Source organism: Gadus macrocephalus, chromosome 18 (assembly GCF_031168955.1).
Source record: "Gadus macrocephalus chromosome 18, ASM3116895v1".
Taxonomy (NCBI): Eukaryota; Metazoa; Chordata; class Actinopteri; order Gadiformes; family Gadidae; genus Gadus; species Gadus macrocephalus.
Window position 1 is genome coordinate 7,109,130 of NC_082399.1, and position 26,167 is coordinate 7,135,296.

At 47.7% G+C, this 26,167-nt stretch overlaps 1 protein-coding gene across 1 annotated transcript; it reads right to left on the minus strand.

Moving 5' to 3' along the window:
* Window positions 1–1,433: 1,433 nt before the first annotated feature.
* LOC132446002 (inhibitor of nuclear factor kappa-B kinase subunit alpha-like) lies at window positions 1,434–16,597 on the minus strand. The gene is made up of 22 exons (XM_060036038.1): window positions 16,448–16,597; window positions 15,821–15,936; window positions 15,455–15,549; window positions 14,983–15,100; window positions 14,461–14,530; window positions 14,272–14,360; window positions 14,067–14,156; window positions 13,493–13,617; window positions 13,007–13,114; window positions 12,519–12,654; window positions 11,613–11,807; window positions 11,271–11,373; window positions 11,016–11,139; window positions 10,446–10,597; window positions 9,769–9,830; window positions 9,337–9,446; window positions 9,112–9,161; window positions 8,851–8,956; window positions 7,545–7,692; window positions 5,837–5,973; window positions 3,955–4,054; window positions 1,434–3,004 (listed from the first exon to the last, which is right to left on the minus strand). Exons 2-22 carry the CDS (start codon window positions 15,923–15,925, stop codon window positions 2,936–2,938), a joined length of 2,292 nt encoding a protein of 763 aa, XP_059892021.1. The 5' UTR covers window positions 15,926–15,936; window positions 16,448–16,597; the 3' UTR covers window positions 1,434–2,935.
* Between the last annotated feature and the right edge of the window lie 9,570 nt (window positions 16,598–26,167).

A 26,167-nucleotide genomic window follows, 5' to 3' on the forward strand; every position in this document is an offset into this window, starting at 1 on the left:
GAGCACTTTTAAAGGAAAATAAGAAAGGGTTTTATGGTTTGTGTTTTTGGTCACAATTAATACACACAAACTAAGATGTAAACAGCTGTCAGCCATATATGGGCGTGTGAGTTGCATTGTATGGAATGCAGGGCCCATGTAGGGGGCTGTAATCTTACAAGGAATCTGGCTCATTCACAAAACCGCATCTGAACCTCATGTTAAAGATTAACGTCATCTTCAGACTTGTTTTGCAAGACAGCAAGGTCCCAACTAGTTTTATAGCCTGATCATGCCAGAGTCTCACAGCAGTAACAGGTTAAGAAACTGTGAATATACAGAGTTGTTATATTCTGCTGCCATGGATTGCAGGTCTTGCAACACCAGACATCGAAAGCACAAGAGTTTCCACAGAAAATAACTAACCCCTGATGTCCTTGTAAAATGAAGAGCAGACTGAGAATCGGGTCAACCACCACTGGGGTTTATTCAGATCTTTGGTCACTTATAATTAAGGGCTATTTTTGGAGCTTTAACAGGTCGGTCCCAACATTATGTTCCATGGCTAACAGATTGTTCTACGTCTAACAGTATGTTAGACGTAGATGGGATAATGTGGTGGGATAAGGTATTTCCTGCAGTGTCTCTTTCTGACACACACACACACACACACACACACACACACACACACACACACACACAGCCTTGTGAAATCCCGACGGAGGGTCATAAAAAACAAAGAAAGCCAAATGTCTAGTAGCCCAGTGGGGGATGCTGGGAAAGCTTGGAGATACTTTTGTTTATTGTTCTTGATGCAAGGTTTTCGTTCGTAATGCGTGTGTCTCTCTCTCTCAAACCTGTGGGTCCTCCAGACAGGATTCCCTGACTGGGACAACACTCACATCCACCTTTTCCTCTGATACAGTAACACACATGTACAGACCGCTTTTCTGACTGCATAACCCAAATAATAAGTAACCCAAAACCCATTCATGACTCGCGGAAGGCCTGATTCACGGCCGTTTGTGCAGCTGTGGTTAACGCAGCGGGGAAGGAAAGTAGCAGAAAGCAGCCACCCAGTGAGGCCAGCCCTACATGACTGGCCAGGAGAGCCGGACAGGTCACGGGAAGGAAAAGGTGAAGAACAAAGCCTGGATCAATTTGAACCTTCCCGCACTCCAATTTCCAAAAGTTTCCCTTTGGGGATTAGTAAAGTCTTTACTTACTTTCTGACTTAGCGGCTTACTCCCTCACCATGCCAGCTGGGACAAGACTTAGAAAGCTACAGCTCAGCAAATATTTGCTGGCCCGAATGATAGTTGGGTTTTAAGGTTTGACTTTGTTTGATGAATGAATGAAAACCAAGCAAGAACTGCTTTTGACCCCGCTTTTGACCTAGCTGCAGAACAGCATATACCATCAAACCATCACTGAAGACAGAAGGGACAACAGGGGATCATGCCAAAGTCTTTTTATTGTAATACCAGGCAATGTGATTGACAATGAGAATCTTAGAAATGAAACAAACACTCATCGCCTGACGTGTTTGACCACACGCATATTAACATTTGAATGTAGAAGAAAAAACCATGTTACTTAAATACAAAAATATTTTTTCTTCTTCTCTCCATCGCACCCTAACTTCATAAATACACCTCGGAAAAAAGCGTTGCCACGGCGTGATCACGTATGACCGGTCGAACAATTCCTGTCATTCCCGGGGGCGCTCCGCAATCAAGTGGGTCCGTTTCCAGATCCCTTTATTCTCATGGGAGATGAACACACAGAGCCGATCATTGTGCGTTGAGGGTGAACCCGGGCCGTGGCAAACCTTCTGCATGGACGCCGTCCTCCAGCGACATGGGGGGAATGTGCAACAGAACCGAGCGCGCGTCAGTGCGACTCCAGAAGAGACAAATGTACAGTATAGACATTGTATAAACACACAAAGGGCCACGCACCCCCTCTCCCTCCCTCAGCAGATATAGTCACGATGACCATTAGAATAGTTAGCAAAAAACAAAACAAGAACACAGACATATCATCTTTATCACTTAGAATGAATAGTATCGTAAAAAATATATTAACTTGGGACATGGGTGCGAACAGTGTTCCGTCTCGTATGTGGGCGATCGTTGGCTGAAGCCCCAAGAGGCTGCGTGGTTGGCCTAGCAACCGGACGTGGTGGGCAGCAGCCTTGCGTGTCTCTTCACAGGGATGGGGAACGCATTGGGCGTGTCAAAGTGCAGATTGAAATTTCCCCTCTCGCCTCCCCCCTTCCCTTCCCCCCCCCTCCCCCTCAAACCAAAAAGGAAACGGACGCTTCCCTTTTGTGTCGCAGCCATGTGGATGGCCTCATCGAACACCCTCTGCCCGCCCCCCCTCACACTTCTCACCACCACCACCCCCAGTCCGCTACTACAGTTTGCTCAGTTGTGAACCAGTAGAATGTAACATTAACAGCATCAGTAGCTAACCATTATCACCAACACATCGTCCAGGCGACTTAAAGAGGAGTCAGATGAACGCTCCGAAAATCTCTTCTGAACCGATAAATGCACAGCGTTAAACCTTTTCTTTTCGTTGGTTCCTGTATAAAAAAACCCTGATCGTATTCGCTTGACCAGACGGTCGACCCATAGGATGAGACGATGAGGGTGGATGGGTGGTGGGGAGGTCATGGAGAAGGGACGTGGATCATCGTACCGCAGGCGCAGGTAGCTGAACAACAACCCATGTTGAAGTGTGTATCCCAAGGGGGGGGGGGGGGGGGGGCGCTACAAAGGTTCACTCCGTTGTGGAAAAGGCATCGAGTCCGTAGTGTTACTGGGAGCGCAGGGACGGAGGGCGGGGCTGGGGGCGGGGCAGCAACCAGCTAGGGGCGGGGCTGGGGGCGGGGCTTCCGGCTGGGGGCGGGGCTGGGGAAGGGCGGGGCTGAGGCGGCCGCCTGCGGCTCCTATGCGTTCCTTTTTTTCAGCTTTGTTGATAAAGTATTCTCGTATTTGGTCCAGCTCCAGTCTTGATCCTACACATGGAGAAATAAATACAGATACAAGTAATAAGAGCCGTTAGTCACAGGGGGTTTTCAGCAAAGGAGGATGTTAGGATGAGTGACGTTTGGTTCTCACCAAGATTTCAGCAGGGGCCAAAAGAGGTGACCGTTTTATTTTGCCAGCAAACAAAGAAAATGAGCAATGAGCAATGCGCGGCGGCCCTTCTTATGAATCATGCCAAAAACTCACTGACACATAAAAGCCAGTCAGTGATGTCCAGACCTACTATATGAAGCAGTGCCAACATTAAGAAATATTTCTTTATTTTATCTATTGGCTGTTCCCACTGTAATCGCAGATTTCGAGTCTGGCCCGATAATATCAAACTGCTTTGAACAAATCTCTCGTGGCTCGAGAATCGAGCCACCCCCCCCCCCCCTGTCTCCCTATCAGTGGGCCCAGGACTGGGCGGGTTGCCGGTCAGGTGCGTAGGAGCTTTAAGAGCTGCCACATGCTGACACAATTGCACCTTTCCACTCAAATGTCGAGACACTAACAGCACTGGCGCCGAATACTAAATCTCTGCCAAATGTGGCGCTGGGGGGGGCATTGTCTGGTACGTTTAACAGTGGACCACCAACAATAAGGCAGCAGGAGAGAGAGGAGAGAGAGAGGGAAAACAACACAACGCTATTTCTCCTCTGTTTACACTCTTTTGTCGTTTGTAGAAGACGGAGGGAAATACAGGCGGCTGACATACAACAGGACACGAGATGAGAGACAATTTGCCGGTAATGAAATAAAATGTCCGTAACTAATTACATGAATGAAGTGTTTTGCCTCATCTTTTAAAACCATGTCACCCCGGTGTTAACCGTTGGGGGTTCATATTCAGATAGATGTGACCGTCCCCTGGTGCGTGTGGAGGCGGGGCGGCAGAAGGGCGAGGGAGAGACGGCGGTGGAGGAGAACAAACACCCACCACTATGCTCTTGGTCTGCTCGTCAGCCGCGTCCTGCATCAGGCTGGTCAGCTGACTGAGGTACCTCTGGTTCTCCTGCAGCAGCCGGGGGGCCGCGTCACTGGGGTGGGGGGGGGGGGGGGGAAGAGGGAGAGAGAGAAAGAGAAAGAGAAAGAGAAAGATAACGTCAGCTATGGCACATTTAAGCACAACGAGCCAATTACTACTGCTGTGGAGTGGAAGGCGTTTCCTCCGATGATTGCAAACCACTGGGCTGCTGAGTGGCCTCTCAGGAGCCTGGCCACGGGCTACCACACACGCACTCGGCTAACGAGCAGCAACTACAGGGCACACTGGCCCTTTAAGGAACCAGGAAGGCTGCGCCCGCGCTGCCCCAGATATGTGCGCTCGCTCGCTGGCTGTTTGTTCATATCAGTCCACCAGACTAAAAATAAAAAAACCATTTCTGAATGATAAAATCGGCGAGATATCCGCAATAACCGAGTTTGGTTCCAGTACGGAAATGAGCCACCTTTTAGAAATGTTGATCATGGGATAAAATGATACACCAATTTGTAAAAATGTATTCTCTACAGTTTTATGCCTCATTAAGAATGAAGCATAAAACTTCAGACGTCCGGTCGCACGCACAGCTGTTTGACATGTCAAATGGGCAGTGCCGCCCAGAGTGACAGTTGTAACTTGAATGCGCGTATGCTGTTATACTGAGTGACAATTTTTTTGCGGCCCTGCAACATTTTGTTACGATTATTCAGGTGCTGTGTAATATCCACCATAAAGGCAAGATCCTTCACCCACTGCGAACATTTAAGTTCCTTCACTGGGCTACCCATTTTCTCCATGAACTGTCCAATATCCTCTCGTAGCTCAAAGAAACGCTTGAGCACGGCACCTCGGCTTAACCACCGTACTTCAGTGTGGTATGGTAGGCCAGCCTGCCCAGAATATTATAATCTATGAGCACTGAAACTTGCTGACCAAGCACACTGCTTTTGTACTCACCGCTGTGAATAAATAATTCTCAGTCCATTATTCCTGGAATCTGTGAATTCCACTCTGAATCCACTTTTCTTCTTTTTGCCAGACATTTTTGTAATGGGGGTGTCTCCCTTGATAACTTCTTAATTGTGGTGAAACAAGGACAAGTGTGGAAATCCTTCCTTTTTTTATTTTGGCTGCCCCCTAGCGGCTGGAGTAAGCATTTTGGTTATTTCTTTAGAAAATCATAACTCATCACAGGAATGGGCTAGAGACGTACTTTTTTTTTTTGACATACTCAGAAGTACCCGCGACTCTACAAGTCGCGGGCCTGATCAAATCATCTCGCGGACCGGATATGTTTGACACCCCTGATATATACGTTATAAGAGTAATGGTATGGCATTGACCAGTAGAAAGTTATCTGGGTGAATGTTTTATCATTGGGAAAAGGAATCTGGTTGACAGTTGACCTGCATACATAATGATATTTATAACAACCATACAAGTTTACAAGAAAATAATACTTCAGCATACGAGTTAAGAAGAAATTGGAGGTTCCTCCTTGCAGATCTCGCACATTGAATTGTTCCTGTTATTTATGAGGTGCAAGCAGATTCAACTTTTTTGTTCCCAGGAAAGGCAAGGCCCCAAATGACTAGACGTCATTCTAAAGAAAATGCAAGAAGTCAGCATTTTCTGGCTCAAAACGCTTTTCCAGATCGTTTTCTTGAGTGTGACCTGGATCTGACAGCGTTTGACCACGCCCCTCGCACTTGGACTGGAGCACAATGTGTCAGTTTAAAAAAATAGAAGAGAAAAAGAGAAACAGAGACGTCTCCCTCTCTCCATGACTGCCCACCAGACAGAGACCAACAGCCGTGTGCGGAGGAGTGGGCGGTACCTGTCGTTGGGCCCGGGCAGGGAGGTGAGCGGGTGTGGGGAGCTGATGGGCTGAGCGGACTGGGACCACTGGGAGGCCTGCAGTGGGTTGGAGGTTTCCGGACTGGCCGCTATGGAGTTCCGCGACGAGTTCTGAGCCTGGCGGAGGGAATCAGACGACAGATGTCGGGTCACACAAACGCTCTGTCCAGCAAACCAAGGGTTCTAGACCAGGCGACGGGGGGGGGGGGACGGGGGGGGGGGGAGGGAACCATTATTATCAGGGTCTTGAGTGCAAAGCGAAGATCAGCTGCATGCTAGGGCGTCTGTGTGGCTGCTCTGCGTCTTTCCTGCACATTCCGAAAGCACGAATCTAATAACCCTCCGTCCTGTCCGAGGCTGATTTGTAGCAAGGTTCACCCCGGGCGGGGATAAACCAAACATGTCACGAGCATTAGTAGAACGTCTGCCCTCCTACGTGGTTCTGTACCGTGAATACCGTCGAAAGGACTTGGGAGGGAGGGAAGGTTGCCTCTGCCCCCTTGTCTTGTTTTAATGAGCTGCTGCAAGACGCTGGGGACAACATTCCACTGGTATGCTGCTAACCCACCAGGTCTGGACAAGAACGCTCGCTCAAAACACACAGAAGCCTCTTCTTGGGCTTTTGGAAATTGAAACACGGGTGTGCGACATTTTATGGGACAGAAATCATCGGTGGATGGATAAAGTACAATAGCATGCTAGGATGCACACAAACACGATACAAGTATCGCGCTTATTTTTTGTGGCCGAGAGAAAGGATGCCGAAAAGAAGAAGTGCTCCTCACTGCTGACTCAGGGTATGTAATGGGAATGAGGTCACCTCTCTACCAACCCGGGCACGAGATATAAACCTGATCCCAAGCATGGAGAAGGTTAACCATCAGACTCGTTTAACTCAGGTATTTGGTCTTGAGATGGGCGATATGGGAAAATGTACTATCACCAGAATTTATTTGGAGGCGATACTACTCTGGAAATCCAGAGTTCTCGCGAGAGCACAATTTGAATTTGCTCAGCGAGTCACTCTGGGAACGAGCAATATACTCGTGTATATTCTGGGCCTCCCCTGGCCCAGAACATTAACCAATCACATCGACGTATCAGTTATAGGCGGGCCAAAAGCGTTGCTGTTTTACCGACTGGATAAGGCAAGAGTCTTATCTATTGGTTAGCGCCACTGGTCTGGATACGTCACCCCTTGTATTCTTCTGATTGGTCGTAGTGTTATCCAATGTGTGTTATCCAGTGATATTTTCAAATGCATGCTTGGTGCCGCCCCTCGAGTTGGCCCATTTTCATTACTCGTTGCCAGACCCTACAGCTTTCTAGATGTGGGTCAGGATTTCCAGGCCAAGCCTCCCTCAATTTACATCATAAAAACGACACAATGATGATAACAAATGTTACAATGTCTCAATTAAAAAAAATGAACATTTATTGAACGGTCTGTAAATCATGCCGAAGAAAAAAATAAAATAATAATTATCGGCCGATGCCGATGCACGTACAAAAACGCAAATATCGGCCGATTATATCGGCCGGCCGACATATCGGCCGATCACTACTTTTCATCGTAATTAACTTACTATATAAAACTAGGCATCACAAGAAGAGACAATATGCGACTACATTAAATTACTGCCCGGCCTTCACTGTGGCCCCATTGTGTCACCGCATCAGCAACTCACGCAGGCGATCTTCAGCAGGTGCCAGAACTCCTTCTGCCTCTTGATCTGCATCAGCATCACCGTGTTGTCGGCTTCCTTGATGCTCTCCAGGGTCTTCTCGATGCGCGGGAACAGGTCTATGATCTTCTGCTTGCTCAGCAGGATCTTGCTGTGTGTGTGTGTGTGTGTGGGGGGGGGGGGGGGGGGGTGGAGGAGATGAGGGAGAGGGTGAACGGAGGTCACACGTCTATCAGCACTTCCAACGGCATCATAAGAGGCAGACTTCTGTAGAAGCCTTAGGACTGATCATAAGGGACTCAAAACATACAATGACGTGAGGCTGTATTTTCCGGAGTTTAAATACGTTTGTGGGCGCTACGTCAGAGAGGCTTTGCAACGCAAAAGCGGCGAGCGTAACGCTAGGTTCCCATTGAAAACAATGACTAACAGCCCCCCTCCACCCCGCCGTTAAATATCGTTGGGTGAGAACGGGGCCCAAGAAGGTCGTACAGCATCATGCACACAGAAAGAGCCCTTTATTTCCAAGAAAACAGTACGATAAATCTAATAATAATAACGGCGAGTGTTACACTCCTTCCCCCCCCCCCCCCCCCCCCCCCCCCCACCCCCCCCCACACACACACACACGGTTGCAATAACGGGCGTTATCTGCCCTTGGATGATACATGTATTCTTCCAGGCATGTCTTGGCAGGCTACCACGTTTGAGGGATACAATCTACCACCACACGGAAACAGAACAGGGAATGTTCGGAGCATGTCCAGCATTCCTCCGAGACTAGGGCCAGATAACACTTATCAGATGGAGGGAGGGAGGTAGGAGGGGGAGGGAATGTGTCCACAGATAGTTGGCTGAGAGAGGAGGCCTAGTGAGAGCTACTCAAGTATCGTTTTCTTGGCAGAGATTTTGGACATGGTGGTTGTCTCCGAATCCCAGTGTGCCGTACTACTGTTTTGTCGATCTTTCAAACTAGGGCTGTGAAGCGAACGTGTTATGCAAATATAATTTACACGTTTGAATGTGTAAATTCGCATATTGGCCGCCTCAGTTATTTTTTTAATGACACTAATTTTAACCCCATAACTTTATACATTTTCGTAAACTTTGGCCCTAAAACTAGGTAGATCTATATTTTTAAATGTTAAGGTTTGGACTTGATCTGTGGATTCCAACTTTTGATTACAATTACAATCATCTTCTTCATCGTGTTTCTTTTAAACTTTTCTTTAAAAAACATGGCCACATTTTAACACCCAATAACCTGACAATGGAACCTGTCTAAATGAACGGAGGGTCTGGCGCTCACCTGAGGTGGGTGTACAGGTCTTTGAGGACCTTGTCCTGGTTCTGGACCGTCTGAATGATGGCTTTGACCATCTCAGAGCTATCGCTGCACACCTCAGACTCGGGGGCTGCGGGACCGACCCAACAAACGACAGTGAGGCAAATCCAACAAAGCACAAGGGTTGTTGATACAAATCAAACAATAAATAAAGTGGTTCATTTTAAAAGCGATATACTGTATAGACGAAAATTTAAAAAACACACAAAAAAAAAGGTAGCTTACTTTTACACTTGATTTTCATTTGCTTGTAGAGTTCAATGGCCTTTTCTTCTCTGTAAAGCAGAAATTACCATCAGACCTCTGCATTCAACAATGAGACTTCCGGAAGCAAACTGTATGCTGCTGCTCCTGGCTAGCTGCGTGCTGGTGCTATTAAAGGTCAGTTACTACGGTACGAATCGCTTTGAGACACAAGGGATTAACAGCTTTTCGGCCGGCAACACTCACAGCTGCTCCATCTTGTCTCCTTGGCGACGGGCGTATGGGCTCCTCTGTAGCTCCACGATCTCAGAGTGGAGAGCCATGATTTCCTCGTCCAAATGGCCCACCTCTGCCACCTAGAGGATGGAAGGCGCGATTACACCAGGGCTTCTTTCAGAAGCACAGGGGGCTGATGTTGTTCCGATCATGCAGGTGCAAACCAATTACACTGAACAACATAATAATGATTGAATAATGATAATAAATAATCAAATCGATGATTTGGTGGAGCTGAAAAACTGTAGGCTGCAGAGAGCTCAGGGCACCAAATAGAGCCGGTTATATTGCATCGGTTATGCTATCTGTACCGATAACTTGTATTAAGATATTTGTAGAAGTAGCTTGTGTTTGGTTGCGGATCAGGGATAAAAGCACCGCTGAGGAAGAAACCACCTGTACCTGAGCAAAGGCTGCGGCTCGCTCCTCATTCTCCTGCCAGGCCTTCAGCATCTTCTCAGAGGCTTTGGAGCACAAGAACAACCCATCAACCCACAGACCTGAGAATCTTCCCCAACGTGGGGCTGCAAAGGGCTGCAATAGCATATTGTCGCACATAACAGAGTTGTAGTAAAAGATCTCTCTAGCTAGTAGACTACCGCCTTCCATCAAAACGTGGGATAAGTAATCGGAAATGTGTTTACAACGTCGGGGGAAAGATTTAAATAGGGATTATCTGGGAGGGGATTACACAGGTGGGACTGGCAATTTCAAGTTAGCCCATAGCTAGCATTTTGCCTTCTATTTCTAGATCTTTCTGGTTCACCGGTACTTATATGCACGACATAACACGTATTTTGAGTGCTTTAAGTACACATTAATCGAAAGTTCCGGTTAACATGCAACACGGCCTTTAAACTTGCTTAAAAGATGTCGATTTAGAGTGATTTTGACTGGGAAAGGACCTCTGTCCCATCTACGTTCATTCATTCAGTTGGGTGGTGACCCCTCTGCATTGATGTACATGCTCCATGGGACAGCGCCGCTCAGGCGATGTCTAGTCAGTATATATATATATATATATATATATATATATATATATATATATATATAAGAGAGGAAACTGGGCAGACACTTACATATGCCGTAGTGCATCTGGTCGCTGTACTTCTCCAAGTCGTACTGGATGCTGCTCTTGAAGAAGTCCAGCTTGGCCTTCAGCTGCTGGGAGAAGCCGAACATGCTGTTCTTGTAGCGGGTCAGGTTGGTGTTGTAGCGCAGCAGACTCAGCCTGGAATAAAAGGTGAGAGCGCTCAGGGAAGACTAATGGCAGGTGTTGCTGTTTTCTGATGAGTCACGTGTTTGGCATGTGTTCTGTATTTGAATAAGGCCTGCCATACTTTGAATGCGCTGTGGCAATGCCAAAAACGATCATGGTGGAGATCATGTTTGACTTTTGGCATATTGTAAAAAGGCGAGTGTGTACAAGGACCCAATTTAAGGAAAATAATCTGTAATGCATGCATTGCCGCATCTCTGCTGGAGACGAGGAGAAGGTTCACATCAATACATGTTTGTGTATGGTTTTGAGGATTAATTGTCTTGGTTTCGAAAAACAGTGAAGATGCATGGGCACTCCAATGGATCACGATGACATAGATTGTGACTGGGTGGTACGCCCACCCCTACACCCAGATAGGTCTACTCACATGGCAGCCCTCTGGCCCTGGAAGAGCCTGCTGTAGTCCTCCTTCAGCCCACAGATGTAGCTCACCGCCTCCCCCCACACCTTCTTCAGCACCCCCAGAGGCAGCTGGGTCTTCGCCTCTTGCACTAGGAAGAGTGGGACGGTAATGGTTTTATAGTCGAATATAGATTCCGCTTTATAATTGCATTACACAACGTACTGCATTATATTCGATTATTGAGACGATCTGGTTTTTGAGCCGGTGCTTCACACTCACCGATGGAGTTGACCTTGTCTGGTAGTGGCCGGGCACTGAGGGGGCCGGAGTACTTGGTGAGGCTCTTGTCAAACAGGTACACGATGTAGCTGTCCCAACCCCTCTGCAAGTAGGACAACAGAAATGGTTTGACAACACACTCCTATTTTCGTCCTGGTTAAACCGCGTGGTTTGACAAATGAGGCCAAGTCCCAGCCATGAACATGAACATCTAAGTTCCCAAAGTAGGTAATGCCTCATCTTTTATTCATTTCCAAAAACATCCCAAACAATTCAACTTTGAGGCACTTCAATTGAAATCCACAACAAAAAACAACACCCAGTCAATGAGAGCCTTCCTACCACTCCGTCGAGCACACACTGTGCGGCGGGCTTGCGGGGGTCAAGCGACACGCCCGTCTCCTGCAGCAGCTCCTGGTTCACCACCTCGATCTTGGTCTCGGCCTCGATGCGCCGCTGCAGGCTGTGCAGGCTCTCCTCCGGGGCCAGCTCCAGGGAGTGGACCTGGGCCGTGGTCATGTTGAGGATGTGGACCACCTGGGGGGGGGGGCGAGGTACACAACCAGAGGGGGGTGCAAGGCATGAGCAGCCAGGCAAGAATAGAGCCTGTACAAGGTTGTCACTCGTTGATTGATTAAACACTGATTATGGCTCCGCCTCCTAATGTATTTTATTACATATACAATTTTTTTAATACTTTTTTTGTTTTATCCCGAAGGAAATTGAGGACTTCATTTAACCCATCACTAGCAGCCCTAGAAGCGGCGGGCAGCCACAGTGCCTTGCCCTGGGACCAACTGCACCGCTAAGCTAGGGTTAGTGCCGAGCCCGTGTGAGGCAACAGTGCTAACCACTGTGCCAGCGTACCACCAAAAACGGGGGGGGGGGGGGGCAATCAGGTAGTGGATTAAACTAGCGAAGGAGGCACTTCTACCCGTGCCCTGCCACATGAAAGGAGCTGAGCCATAATTAGTGTTATGAGCGACACCTGTCTGACGAGGAGGCCTCTGTGAAAAGGGTAGCAGGCAGAAAGAACAAGTTTGAAACAAGCTTTCAAATAATGTGAAAGTCTGCAAGATGGAGAATCACTCTGCGCTTGCTAAACATTGGCCTCTGGACAATCCCTGACATAAAACGCTTGTCTTTGCGCCAGAAATTAACCGCAGCCAATCCCCCCCCCCCCCCCCCCCCCCCCCCCCTCGTATTTTAGCCTGTCACACCGACAGCACTCTGGGCCGGAAGACCAACCTTCATGTTCAAGATCTGCTCCAACACCTCGAAGCACTGGGGCTTCTTGCTGTCCGCGCCCATCCTGCCGCCCCTCTGGACTGGGTCCCACTTCAGCATGAGCTGCAGGAGGCCCTCCATGGGCTCCAGCAGTGTGCTGTGGGGGGGGGGGGGGGGGGGGTACAGGAGAACACACCGGGTTAAAACACGGGACGCTGACCACCGTCCTGGCAGGGCGATGCCGCCGTGCACTCTCATTTCCCCGGCTCTCCTTCAATACACGGAAAAAACTGCTGACGCTTTGTAATTACTGTTATACCATTAGACACCGTGATCGATGGAGGGGAAAAATGAAAAAACACAAGAAGCCGTCCGGTTTCCTTCCCAGAATCCACTCCATAGAGCAAGTCACGACAAACACACCGATTAGTTCACGTCATTATTTTGAATGAGCAAATAAAAGACGGTTGGAACAACTAGCGCTGGGAGCAGTGGGGTGTTGGGCTGACCTGCTGAGGTTGTTAGGATAGGGCAGATGTGTGGAGAATCTAACTTCTCCGGTCAGCTCCTCAACAGCCATGATGTCTTTTGGTCCCTTGTTCCGTACTTTGGTGGCCCTGAGCAAGGGATAGAAGCGTTTTATTACTGTTTTATTAACAGTCGGGGCTTACTGATTGTATGATTATCATAGCAGCATGAAGTGCACAATGATCAATGCATCCGAAGTTCACAATGCTAATGCACTTCAAGACCTGCTATGTAGAAGTGTAGCTCAATGGGTTCATATCTAGCCGTTACAGTTTAAGCCAGAGGGAAGATTAGGTCCTTCCCCCTTTTGCAACCTTCTTCCCTGTCTCCTATCCATAAAGGCATAAGAAGCCCATACAATATAAATATAATAAAAGGTTGATAAAACAATATTTGTGAGAAAAAAAGTTTGGTTTAGGTTTGTCGAGATTGGTGTCACCAAATGTCCCCCTTCCCACCCAACCTACCACTGGACGGGCTGCAGATTGTGCAGGAACGGCCGGAAGCCGCAGCTGCACTCAAACACCATGGTGCCGAAGCTCCAGTAGTCCACAGTGACGGTGTACGGCTTCGTCTCAAACAGCTCTGGGGCCTGAGGGGAGAGAAATAGTGGATAAGCTCATCTAAAAGGGATTGTTTCGATGCACCTAATGCAGGTAGTTTAGATTGTTGTTCAGGCTTGGACATAAATCCGAGCATGCGTTCACGATTGGAACAACTACAATTGGTACAAAATCAGCAACAAGGGTTTGTTAAACTTGTATGGGTTGCGTGTCCCAAAAAAACAACAATAACTTCTAAATCTTGAAGCACCTCAGATTCTATAAAAAATTCAAAAAAAATACCGAATTTTTATTATTAATTATTAATTATAAATTATAAATTATCAGTAGAGCAGGTGAGATAATACCTGCCTATGGATTGCTCCAACCTACCCTTTCATTGAGCATAAAAAAAATAAAAAACTGGCACCAATGTAATCAAATGGCAATGTAAATGCTAATGTGAATGTAAATTCACATGTAAATTCAAAGTGCTTGCCAGGTACTGGAGGGTTCCAACGAAAGAAGTGCAGAGACTGCCTTGGTCCAAGTCCTTAGCGTAGCCAAGGTCAATAATTTTGTGAACAAGCTGCGAAACGAAAACAGTACATCGTAAGTCAGCATAACCCTGATCGATAAACACACACGCAGCCAAGGCAAATAAATTAAACGGGGGCAAACCCAGAGGTAGTGATTTCTTCTACCTTGCCGCTGACATCTTGTAAGACTATGTTTTCAGGCTTAAGGTCTCTGTGTATGATCTTGTTCTCGTGCAGATACTGGATGCCTGAGCCTTAAGTCACAGAAAGGTCGCATGCGTTATTATACACGGTATGGAAACAATACAGTCTACTGTCGAGCAGGCTTACATGCAGTGGAACACTACACCGTACCGACATCGTTGAGTAGTGAGAGCACCTCGCTTTCCTTCAACCCACAACAGTTTTCCGGTTTGCTCAGCAACTAAAAAGGGTCAGATAGAAAAGTATCTTCAGATTTACATCCATGAACTTGACTCATCTACAATTCCTGTAAGATACATGCCTGTTCCTTTGGAACAGAGAATTACTTAAATGTGAGATTTTATCTTTTTGAGGTGTAAATTAGTATTTTACGGTCATTTAGCAGATACTTTCATCAAAAGGACCTTGAATTGACGGACAGTGAATGTCTTTGAGAAGCATGGCATTAATGAGTAGGTAGGGTTTAGGCCGTGTTCAGGAGAATACCTAAAGGTATTATTGACTGTAGACATTGGGGTTTGAACCCAAAACCAAGAACCACACGACTATATGCCCCCTCTGGACAGATCAACTTCCTTTGTGTTTGTGTATGCCATTGGGAGAACACACAACCAAGCCACTGCATGTAAGAGGGGTGCAACGGTTAGCTTTATAGGTCCCAAAGCGCCTCACCTTTCTCAGATCTCCCCTGGAGCAGTACTCCATGGCCAGCAGCGGAAGATCGTTTAAGGCTATGTGATTCATCTCTTCGGGCACCTCTCTAGCTGTCACCACATTGATATTATTTAACCTGAACGACAAAATACGAGAACATAGAAAAGGTTATAAACACAATTTTTCGACAAATTCCCCATCCCAGGCAGGAATGTCTCAGACTATGCTGTCACACTTATATACGGTAGGTCACATTCTTAAGGAGAGCCTAGCTAAACAGCAATGGGAAATGCTTGAAAGAACATGTTGACATTTGCTCTACAGGTTCCACTGCTTGGTAGTGTTGCTTAGAACCATTACATGAAACAAAAGCATGTCAATGAACCGACATCCGAGAGTATTGCCAATGCCATTAATGCAAACAAACCAAAGCCGTAAGGGTTTTTTAATAACAATCAGTTCACAATCAGAGGGCACAGACAGGACTCACTTTTTCATGATTTGAATCTCTCTGCTCCATCTGTCCTTGTTTCTTGCCGTCAGCTCCAGGCGGCACATTTTCACAGCTAGTTTCTCATTTGTTTCCTATAGGCAACGAAATGGGATGAGATTCGAACAATTAGTCAGCTTATTCAATCATAATCTTTCACACAAATGTTCAGTCAATTGCAGTTTCTTCATTACTTTTGACCTTTTGTTTTATTATTATTGTTAATAATAGTACATTCAAGATTTAAAAATGATCTTTAGGCTGATTATTAAAACTTGTTATGACTATGACTGTGCTAGCAAATGTGTGACAAGTCTGGACAATTCTGGCACCATCAGGTCGTGATGGTGTTCATAATAAACTCACATGGTGTTGGTAGAGATAAACATGTGCAAAGCCACCCATGCCCAGTCTCTCTTTCAACTCCCAGGCGCCGCAGCTCTGGTTCTGTCTGAAAGGAGGCTTCTCCATGATAGGGCAGGCTTAGGGAAAACCACAACACACATAAATAGGACGTCAGTGAAATGAAATAATACGAACATCTCCATTTGTATTGTCATCCTAAGACTTCCTTATACAAACAAAACCGTAAGGTGTCCATCTAGGTATCCAGTTGACAGTATTTACACTGCAAAGACTTGACATCTCAGTTTATTTTCGGATCAGGCTAGCCAGGTAGCTTCAACTACGTCGTGTTTGTGACACATATAACTGTGTAACCTTTCTTTAATAATAGGTCAGATACCACTCCCAGTCACCCCTTTCAGATATCTCGGTGATTAGGTCCGATGAATAGGTCATGAGTATACGGTTAAGCGGACTTGTTTGTCTGAAACATGCGTCAAGTTAGCCCATGGGATGTTAGCATCGCTACAACTATATCTACTGGGCTCCCAGGAAGTAGACCGAGTCATCTGCTATACGAAATGAAAGGGTTTTCTAGATAAGCACAATTCATGTCAAGCAATACACCAACACCTCGATGGTACTCACTTGTATTCCTTATGTGAATGTCATGAAAGGTTTCCGCAGGGAGACTGTGATTGTCTTGTCGGTTGTCCCTCAATGCAGCAGCAGCAGCAGCTCAGTAATGTTGTGTACTTTCCTGGCGGTGACGTCATCGGACACTACTGCTCAAAAACCGCACGGGGGAGTCGTTCGCTGTATTATCCTTAGCTTTATATTATTCTTTCATTATTCATTACATCTTCTTTTTCTCATCTTTAATACGTTCACACCAATTATACTGCATGAACAGTGCATTGCACTACTTGACTTATTGACTCTGACTGTAGTGTCATACTTGCAATGTTTCCTTTTTATCCAGGATGGATAAGATGTGGATGCAATGTTTTTTTTTCAGCATTTTCATTGTAATGTTTTTACCCTAGGCCTCACTTTACTGGGAAACAATCAGGGAAACCAAGGTCTACGGTATTATATATTTTTATTATACATAGTTTCTTTATGTATTAAAATTTATGCTCATAGTTTCAGTTCAAGGGAAACAAACATTAATACAATGTACAGACTCGGACACAATAACCTTTGAAAACACTTTTATTTTAATTTTCTATGCCTCCAAAAATAACAAGCAAAACAACATGTCCTTCGTGAGTTTTAACAAGGCAGTGAAACATATAGCTCATGTATATCGCGTAAAATGACATTGCCCCACCTGCACCAGACTGAAAACACTGTAATAGTAAAGAGCCCTACATGTGAACGTCGTTTAATGAACCTTCTGTTCTACAAAACACATCATCAGCACACAACAGCATTTGATGTAGCCATTTCCTTCATTCATATGGAGGAAAAGAAATTAAAAGAACATGATCACGATATGCAGGACCAGAGTCCCCATGTTTCACCATTCTTTGAGTCCTCTTATATGATGGAAGCAGGCCATAACACAATGTCCCGTGCTTCAAATATATATATAGGTATATACATATATTCATATAAATATGCATGTACATACACATTACATTCAGAAATTAAGGTGATTGGAGGGGGAGAGGGAGAAGGGTGGGAACAACCGCAGAGACGAGCAGCTGTCGTTTCCCAGGTATGTTTCTGAAAAGACAATGCGATGGGCTTATCTCTCGTGCCAAGCGTCACCACGGTAACCAGCCACCAGTGCCCCGGAGATTTAGCGGCAGGTGAGACGCCATGTGGTTGTGTGTGTGTGTGTGTTCGCATGTGGATGTGGAACACGATGAACACATCACATATTGTAAGAAATAATAACAATTTGCTCTGGTGCGCATGCAACTCACAGAATGAGAGATCGGACGATGGCATTGTCTGAACAACTTTGGCACATGAAAACTTTCCTTATCCTCATTCTTCTCATTGCTTAATGCCGACAAAGCTCCCCCCCCCCCCCCCCCCCCCCCGCCTTCACTATTAAAGAGGGACGACACAGATTGGAAACACCGGTGTGGTTCAAAAGATTTAAACGCAGAGTTAATGACATGGCAGGGGACTGTTTGTGAATAGAGGAGAGTTGCTGCTCTATCCAAGCGGCCATCTTGTAACCTAGGGACAAGGATGGCTGTGTTTAAGTTTTAACACTATGGTGGGAATTGATTGACCTGGATATGGAAAGAAAGGGAGTGCGGTACGTTTTCACCCTTTCGAGGGGTTTCAAATGGAACTGGACTCCATGCCGGTCACTCCTGAACAGTTTGGCCACAGTGAAAAACAAAAAGCAAAATCAATAAATACACATTTGTAATAACAACATACACAATCCGTTTAAGGGAGTTCATCAGTAATGGAAACAATATAGAATAATCTCTATGAGGAGTAATATCAGCTTCACTGATATAGCCGTACAAGTGAAACAAGGCTATAGTGTGGGAGAATATACAATAAAAGCGAAAGCGCGAGGCATGAACGAGTGCAAGGTCGTGACACGCGAAAGAGTCAAACAGGAGAGATTATAGGAACAGAAAAGCAGATCAAAATGTATATTTATAAACTCAAATAATGCAATAGACTGACTTTGGGGGGGCAAACATCATGCAAGAGTAAAGAATGGACCCTTACGCAATTGTCCGAAAAAACTGTACAAAAGTTATCTGCAGGTATTCATGGGTAACAACAATGGAATAGATACTGCTGGATGGTAGTTATAATTAGACACAGCGTGGTCATTGGCTAGCAGGTACTCAAGGTTAAATAAGCTGTTCATAGGACAGCCAGCATGTACACAGCATGCATACAATGACCAAATATACCCTAGCTGGAGGTTAAAATAAAGCATTCACACACTCACACTCATTTGTGCAACGCAAGCACAAATGCACACATCCACGCGTGTTGTGTACATATAGTAGTCATTCCTTCAGACACACACACACACACACACACACACACACACACACACACACACACACACACACACACACACACACACACACACACACACACACACACACACACACACACACACACACACTGCAAAAAAGAATTGTGTTTCATAAACCTGCAATATCCATCCGTACGTGAGTGCTTCTATGCATGTGCATTAACAGGGCATCATAGCAGGTGGTTGTCATGGCCCTAAAAGTTATATAACCGTCGTCCACATCTCCCCCTGTTGGTAAGATGCTAACACTGCCGCCGTCCAAGGCGTACATTTTCAAGCCTGAGTAGAGAATTTCATACAACAATCAACGGTAGTTAATCATAAAATATCACAGAACAGGGGAAGTGTTGAAATCGAATATACTTGTGTTTCAGATCAACAAAAAAAAGGAATATGACATACAACGAACATGCAGCTCACTGTTCAAACCAGTGGTTGTCTCTTCCCTCCCCCATGCGATTGATTTAGTATCATCTTCCTCTCTCACCACAACTTTACACTAGTTTCCAAGAATAGAATGACAACTGGATTTCAGATGCCACTTATAATGCCACACCTCATGCCTCAGTTCCTGTAAGAATTCCTTCAACAGTCGCTTTCAAAGTCATACTTAATCTAATCTATTTCTTTGTAACGTACACCGACATTCTTGTAACAAACATTGTGCTGCTGGCTTGTTATCGACACGATTATCATCATGTAATACTTATTATAGACTTTCAGGGCAAGGAATGTCAGCTCTATGTGTACCTAATTCATATTCACAACAATGCGCAGAGTATATTGTAGATATACTTTCAGGTATTATACAATATAAGCGTATGGCAGGTGGCCAAGTTAAATACAACATATCCTGTATGTTAACAATGAATATGGATAACATATTCCTTTATATACCCAATAACATAGTTCATCGTACACTTGACAATACATTGCACAGGTAGAGCGGATTGAACGTCAACAAACTGTAAAACACCATAAAATATACTGGGGGGGGGGAAAGAAAACAAGGAACATTCAGGGTCTGCCCGGTGGGTGTTGAGGGTGAACCAATCAAAATCAGGGGGCTTAACATACACACATACACACCGACACACACACACACACACACGCGCACACAAAGAAGGTGCACGCAGGACGCAGCTAAACAACGCAATGATAACAGATCCACAAGGCTCTAAACAACCAAAACAATGTTTGCCGCTTTGCATCACATTGGCCTCATAAAGAGAAAACTAACAAAACCAAAAAAAGTCTGGATAGAAAAAAGCTTGCAGGGTCGCATATAGGCATGCAGATTCACTGGAGGAAACAATATTCAGCCAAGGAGAAGCAGAAGACGGAGAAGAAGAAGAACAAGTGGAGGATGAAGTAGAAGAAGAAGAAGAAGAAGAAGAAAAACGAAGATGCGTACCACGGGACAAAAGCGTAAGCGACCGAACAAGAGGACATCTGTTAGTGGTGGAGGAGATAAAGATGGTGGCGCCCGTCTGGGGTGGTAACGCGTTAAGTATCGATTTGTGTGGTGTGGTGCATTAATAGTATGGTGAAACGTCTCCCGCTCTCATCGGGGCCGACCCGCCAGTGTGTTTCGGCCGAGAGCGGCTCCTCGCTCCATGCCCCCCCCCCCCCCATCCCCCCAGAGATAAGATGCAAACGCAGGCCTGATATGTGTTCTGATATGTGTTGTACACTGTGCAGATTCATCCTTGGGTCTTCTCCCGCTCTCCCTCCCTCGTCCAGCCAGCGCCTGCCGCCTTGCGGTTGGGATACGTGATGGGGGGGGGGGGGGGGGGGGGGGGGGGCGGTGGGGGAGCTTCGCTGTCGGCTCTCTGGCGTGGAATGTGAACACAGCTGGAGGGCTGAAACGGGTACCGCCATTGTTGAGACGACCTCCGGTGGGCCGGGGTCATCCGTGAGAGCCAGAGCTCGGTGGCCCGTTCCCCCCCCCCCCCCCCCCCCCCCCCCCCTCGGAAACCAGACTGGTGGTGGTGGTGGTGGTGGTGGTGGTGGTGGTGGGCGGTCGGCTCGACCTGAACAATGCAATGTCTAATGTGCGTCAAAACACGGTTGGTCCCAAATCGGAGTTCACACGAGGTCACAGGTAACACAGCAGGTGGGAGTGGCCGGTGAGCGAAGGTGCCGTGACAGAAGAACTAAATAAACGGCGAAGGACGCCCGAACGGTTGGTCCATGTCTCTGACTCCTTGGAACAGTCTGTCAGTGCAGCGCAGTGCCGTACACCAGCGCACCCAGAATGCCTTTCTGAGCGACACCTCGTCTCCCATGCTCCTCCCCCACCCCCCGCCCCCCCCCCCTCAGGCTTGTGCCATTTTCGTTGTCCCTCCGCCTCCTGACTTCACAACCCCGCTGTATTGGCCAGCCACCATACCAGTCACAGGGCCCCGCAGCTCCCCTATTGGACGAGAAGATTAGGGTGCGGGGTAGAGGGCGTTGTGGGCGGGAGGTGGGTGGGAGGGGGTTGGTTAAGGGAGGGAGGAGTGGAGTGGACTACCCTCACTCCCATCCCTCCCCCCCCCCATCCCCCCTCCTTTTCCAAGCAGTGCTTCCGGATCCCATGACCGGATCATAAAGGGGATTTAAAAATAAAAACACCCTTGCAGGAAGGCGGGCCTGCCGCTACCGGCGCCCCCCCATCCCACGTCCCGCCCAGCCTCACTTCTTCACCGCCTGCCGGTAGCTGTGCCTCTGGCCCTCCGCACGAGGCTTGCTGCTGCCACCGCCGCCGCCGCCACCACCGCCGCCGCCACCGCCGCCGCCGCCGCCGCCGCCGCCACCGCCGCCGTGGGCACTGCTGGCACCGCTGGCCTTGCTGCTGTTGGCCGTGTCCCGGCGCTGCTGCTGGCCTGACTGGCCAGGCTGCTGTCCTGCAGCGTGGGGCTGGACTGGGCCCTCTGCAGGGCGCCGTCCTCCAGGAGCTGGGCCTCGAACAGGGAGAGGTCCGCTCACCAGCGCGGATCTTGGACCGCAGCAGCATGACGTAGGTGCCGTACCGCGTCTTCTGCAGGCAGGAGGGGGAGGGAGATGGGGGGGGAGAGAAGGGGGGGGGGGGGGGGGGGGGAGAAGGGAGATGGGGAGAGAAGGGAGAGGGGGGGGGGAAGGGAGAGGGGGGGGAGAAGGGAGAGGGGGGGGAGAGAGGGAGAGGGGGGGGAGAAGGGAAAGGGGGGGGGGGGTGTTTTGAAGGTGGTGACAAGGAAAATAACGAGGGGAAGAAAGAGGTATTGTTAGAAATATCTGCTCTTTGGTGTGACACTAATGACTTGTCGCTCCACCGACTTTCCAATTTATGTATCCCCCCCCGTCGTCAGGCTTGCGTCAGGCTCCCCCCCCCATCGGGCCGGGAGGAAGGCGAGCGGCGTACCTCAAACTCCAAATACTCGTCCCGCTGCCGGTACTCGTCCAGGTCGCGACCTTTGACCTTGCGGTCGGGCGGGTAGGAGCGCAGCTCGGCCAGTTCGGTGGAGATGGAGCGGAAGCGGGCCTCGTGGGACTTCACCTGCTCCTCCTGTGGGGCGAGGGGGGGGGGGAAGGGTCACTTGAAGCTATCCCTATGTCCTTGGATCCACGGATGAGGTGCCCTTGAGCCAGGCCCCTGACACCCCCACCTGCTCCCTGGCCACTGCACTGCGGCTACCCACTGCTCCGGGTGGGCCCCAATGTGTGTGTGGACCTCTGACAGGGTCACTCCTCTGTGTGTGTGTGCATGTGTGTGCTAATGTGTTGTGTTCACCGGCTCCCGGATGGGTCAAAAGCAGAGAAAGAATTTCCCCAAAAAGGGACAATGAAGGACAACTTAACTTAACTTGTCTGTTTGAGCCTGCTCCTTCTCCAATGACAGACTTTGAAGGAAAGCCCTCTGGTCTCCATTCACTTTTCCCCGAGGGTCTATAACGCCTCATGATTGATGATGCTTACGAAGTACTCTAAGGTTACGCTCCAGGATCTCGCAAAACAATAAAATGCTACTTTAGAAAACGTGCGCTACTAAACGTGAGCCCTAAGGTATATGACAGAAATGGCAATCATGCATTATTTATCACATTATCATAGTGTATTAATATTCTTATTAAAAAGGTCTCAGGTGGTTGTGGGCCTCAATCCTGATCAAGAAGCAATCTGTTTCCAAGGCAACGCTTCCTTCCTCTGGGGATAAACAGTGGGGGAGGACATAACCGTACCTCGGACCGCATTGTAACAGAGGATGTTACCGTACCTCAGACAGCTTCGTAGCAGAGGATAAGATCGTACCTCGGACTGCTTGGACATGGTCCCCGGCAGCAGCGGCCGACTGAACTTCTTCTGAGAGCCAATGGCTGCTGGGAAGGGAGGGGATGAAAACATGGCTGCCACCACGTTGATCCGCGTGATCCAAGACTGCATCTGCCTCCGCGTTCCTGCCATGGATAACAAGACACACACAAAGTAAAAAAAAAAGGCCTGCATTCTTGCCATGTGAAAATAGGCCCATAGTGGCTCGCAACATCAAAAAGATAATTATCGGAGAATGCCGCAGCAGACCAATTAGTGAATCTATAAGAGTAATCAGATGGAGCGAAACGGCCTCGCTCCGAGTCCTCTACAGGAGAGAGGCCAGAAGAGGAAGAAGGCAGAGAATGTGAGGGAATGCGAGTCATTATGTGCATGTGGCTAGGAGTGTGTGTTGTGTGGATAGGAGTGCATCTTTAAGTAAGAGTGCGTGTGTGTTTACGAGGTGATCTTGTGTGTGTGGAGAGAGAGAGAGAGAGAGAGAGAGAGAGAGAGAGAGAGAGAGAGAGAGAGAGAGAGAGAGAGAGAGAGAGAGAGAGAGAGAGAGAGAGTTGGTGTGTGCGTGTCAGAGGAGCTGTGGTGAGAGTAACTGGACATTTGGAGCTGCAACTGGAGCAGAGCGCCTGTCTCCTCCTGGACCTGTCACATGTGGCCGCTCATGTGCCACTTCCTGGTTCCCGCCTAGCGTGCCCACCTCTGCCCCGCTCGCTCTCCCTAACTGTGGACCTTTGCATTCAATGTAAGGCGGGGCTCAAGCACAATAATGCTCACCATCACCATTTACTGCCACGGTCACTACAGACCTGCAACGCACACATCTACACTGAATACATAATATGGTTGTTTACCAATATATATATGGGTCACAATAAGTTGATCATATTTGGGCTTGGAGAATTAGAAGAATTAGAAGAATTAAGGAGGGAAACCTTAGAAAATTAGTAAACTACATCTAAAACTCAGGGTAGTAGGATAAGTAGTGTCATGATATATTGCCTCTCACACGCATCAAAAGCACAGACATATACACACATTACACTAAGACTCAAATACCATCAAACTTAATGTATCAAATCAGCTTAGTTCTGATTGGCCAATTGCTCAGTTCTGATTGGTTGGCAGAATAGGGGGAGGGGAGTATGGAATAGCGGTCATAGATAAACAGTCTGAAGAATGACCTTGCGATGGCAGGATGAAAAGAGTGCTCGTCTAACAGGCAATTTTTGAAAAGCTGCAGGATTTAGCAATCTAGCTTTAGATGTGATAAGGGCTTGAAAGGACAAGGTTTAATGCCGTTTCTCTTATAAGCAGACCTCCCCGGTGGAAGACATCGCTCTATTGCCCTGCAGTACACTTTCCTCCGTGTAAATCTGCCCTGCCGCTGCTTATGAGACATAAGAATGGAAACCGCAGCAATAACCTGCCTGTGCCCTTTAAGCTCGACCACCGCCGTCGTGCTGCTAAATGCTCACCCCAAAGGTGAATGTTCATCCATTTTCTAGACCACTTGTGGTTGTGCACAAGTGTATATGCTAGTGTTGGGGTGCATGAGTGTGTATGCTAGTGTTTGCATGCAGGTGTGTGTGTCCGTGGGCGTCTGCGACTGCAAGTTGGTTTAGTATGGGTAATCTGTCGCAGGTTCTTTTTGCCAACTAGGTGTCAGCGAGTTTTGCAATGGATTGTCTCATGGACAAAGAAATCAATTCAGTGTTTTCGTTATCCTCTGTGTAATTTACCCCGTACAAAAAAACGGGGTAAAACCATCCCGTAAATATCACCAAGGTGTAATGTTGGCAATTTGTGTGTGTGCGTATGTGTGTGTGTGTGCGTATGTGTGTGCGTATGTGTGTGTGTATGTATGTGCATGTATGTGTATGTGTGTGTGTGTGTGTGTATGTGTATGTGTGTGCCTGCGTGTATGTGTATGTGTGTGTCTGCGTGTATGTGTATGTGTATATCTGCGTATGTGTGCATGTATGTGTACGTATATTTGTACGTCTGCGCGTATTTGTATGTCTGCGTGTATGAGTATGTGTGCGTGTACGTGTATGTGTGTCTGCGTGTATGTGTATGCCTGCGTGCATGTGCATGTGTACGTGTATGTGTGCGTGTTTGTGTGAGTGTTTGTGTATGTGCACTTGCATGTGTGCGTGACTCACGGGCCTGGAAGAGGTACACCCTCCAGTCGGCGGTGCGCAGGTAGAAGACGTTGGGCCTCTTGCTGTAGTCCGCCGCCTTCATGGCCAGGGAGTGGTGGATGACACGGCGTTCTTCAGGTCCTCTTCCGAGAGCTGCTTATCTGGCCGGTACTCTCCCTTAATGGTACACGGACACAGGAACACAGAAGGTCATGAAACGCTGAAGCCGTGAGTGCACCGCCATCCGTTTCAGGAAGGAAGCGGAATAACGTTCACGCGTCCGAAACAAGGTTGTTTCCCCTGCTGTGAGGATTTGAGCTATTGCCCGAGGGTTCTTCGAAAGGATCTGCAATAGTGGAGAGCGCGTCTTCTATCACTCATATTTTCCAATCGATCACCTCCTTTACCAGCTCCACCAACAAGTAAAGGAGGTTCAACTACCTTTGGCTGAATAACAATTCAATGAACGAGGCCCATTGAGAGGCCTTGTGGAAGCATTACTGTATCACATGGTGACACCTGCTGTCCAATGGCTGCCCTCCAGTTATCCTCCGCAGCATCGGCAGCCTTCAGAAACACCTATTCCTTATCCAGGATGCGTTTCTTTTTTAGCCTCATTTGACGAGCCTCTGGATCTGAGCCAGAGGAATCCGGCGCCGGACAAAAGAGGCCGTTTTGTTTTTGTCTTGCCAGTTGCCGCACTTGATTTGGTCAGCGTGACGGTGGCCTGAGAAGCTGGCAGGGTTCAGAGCTTTGTGAAGCCAGGATCCGGGGCCCCATATGGCAGCCCCAGCCACCTGCCAGAGACCGGCTGGCTGGCCCTGACACACTCGAGCCTGTTGTAGTGTATGTGTGTGTGCAGGGAAATGGAGGCAAGCAGGCCACCTCCATTTAAAACACCTCTGAGTAACT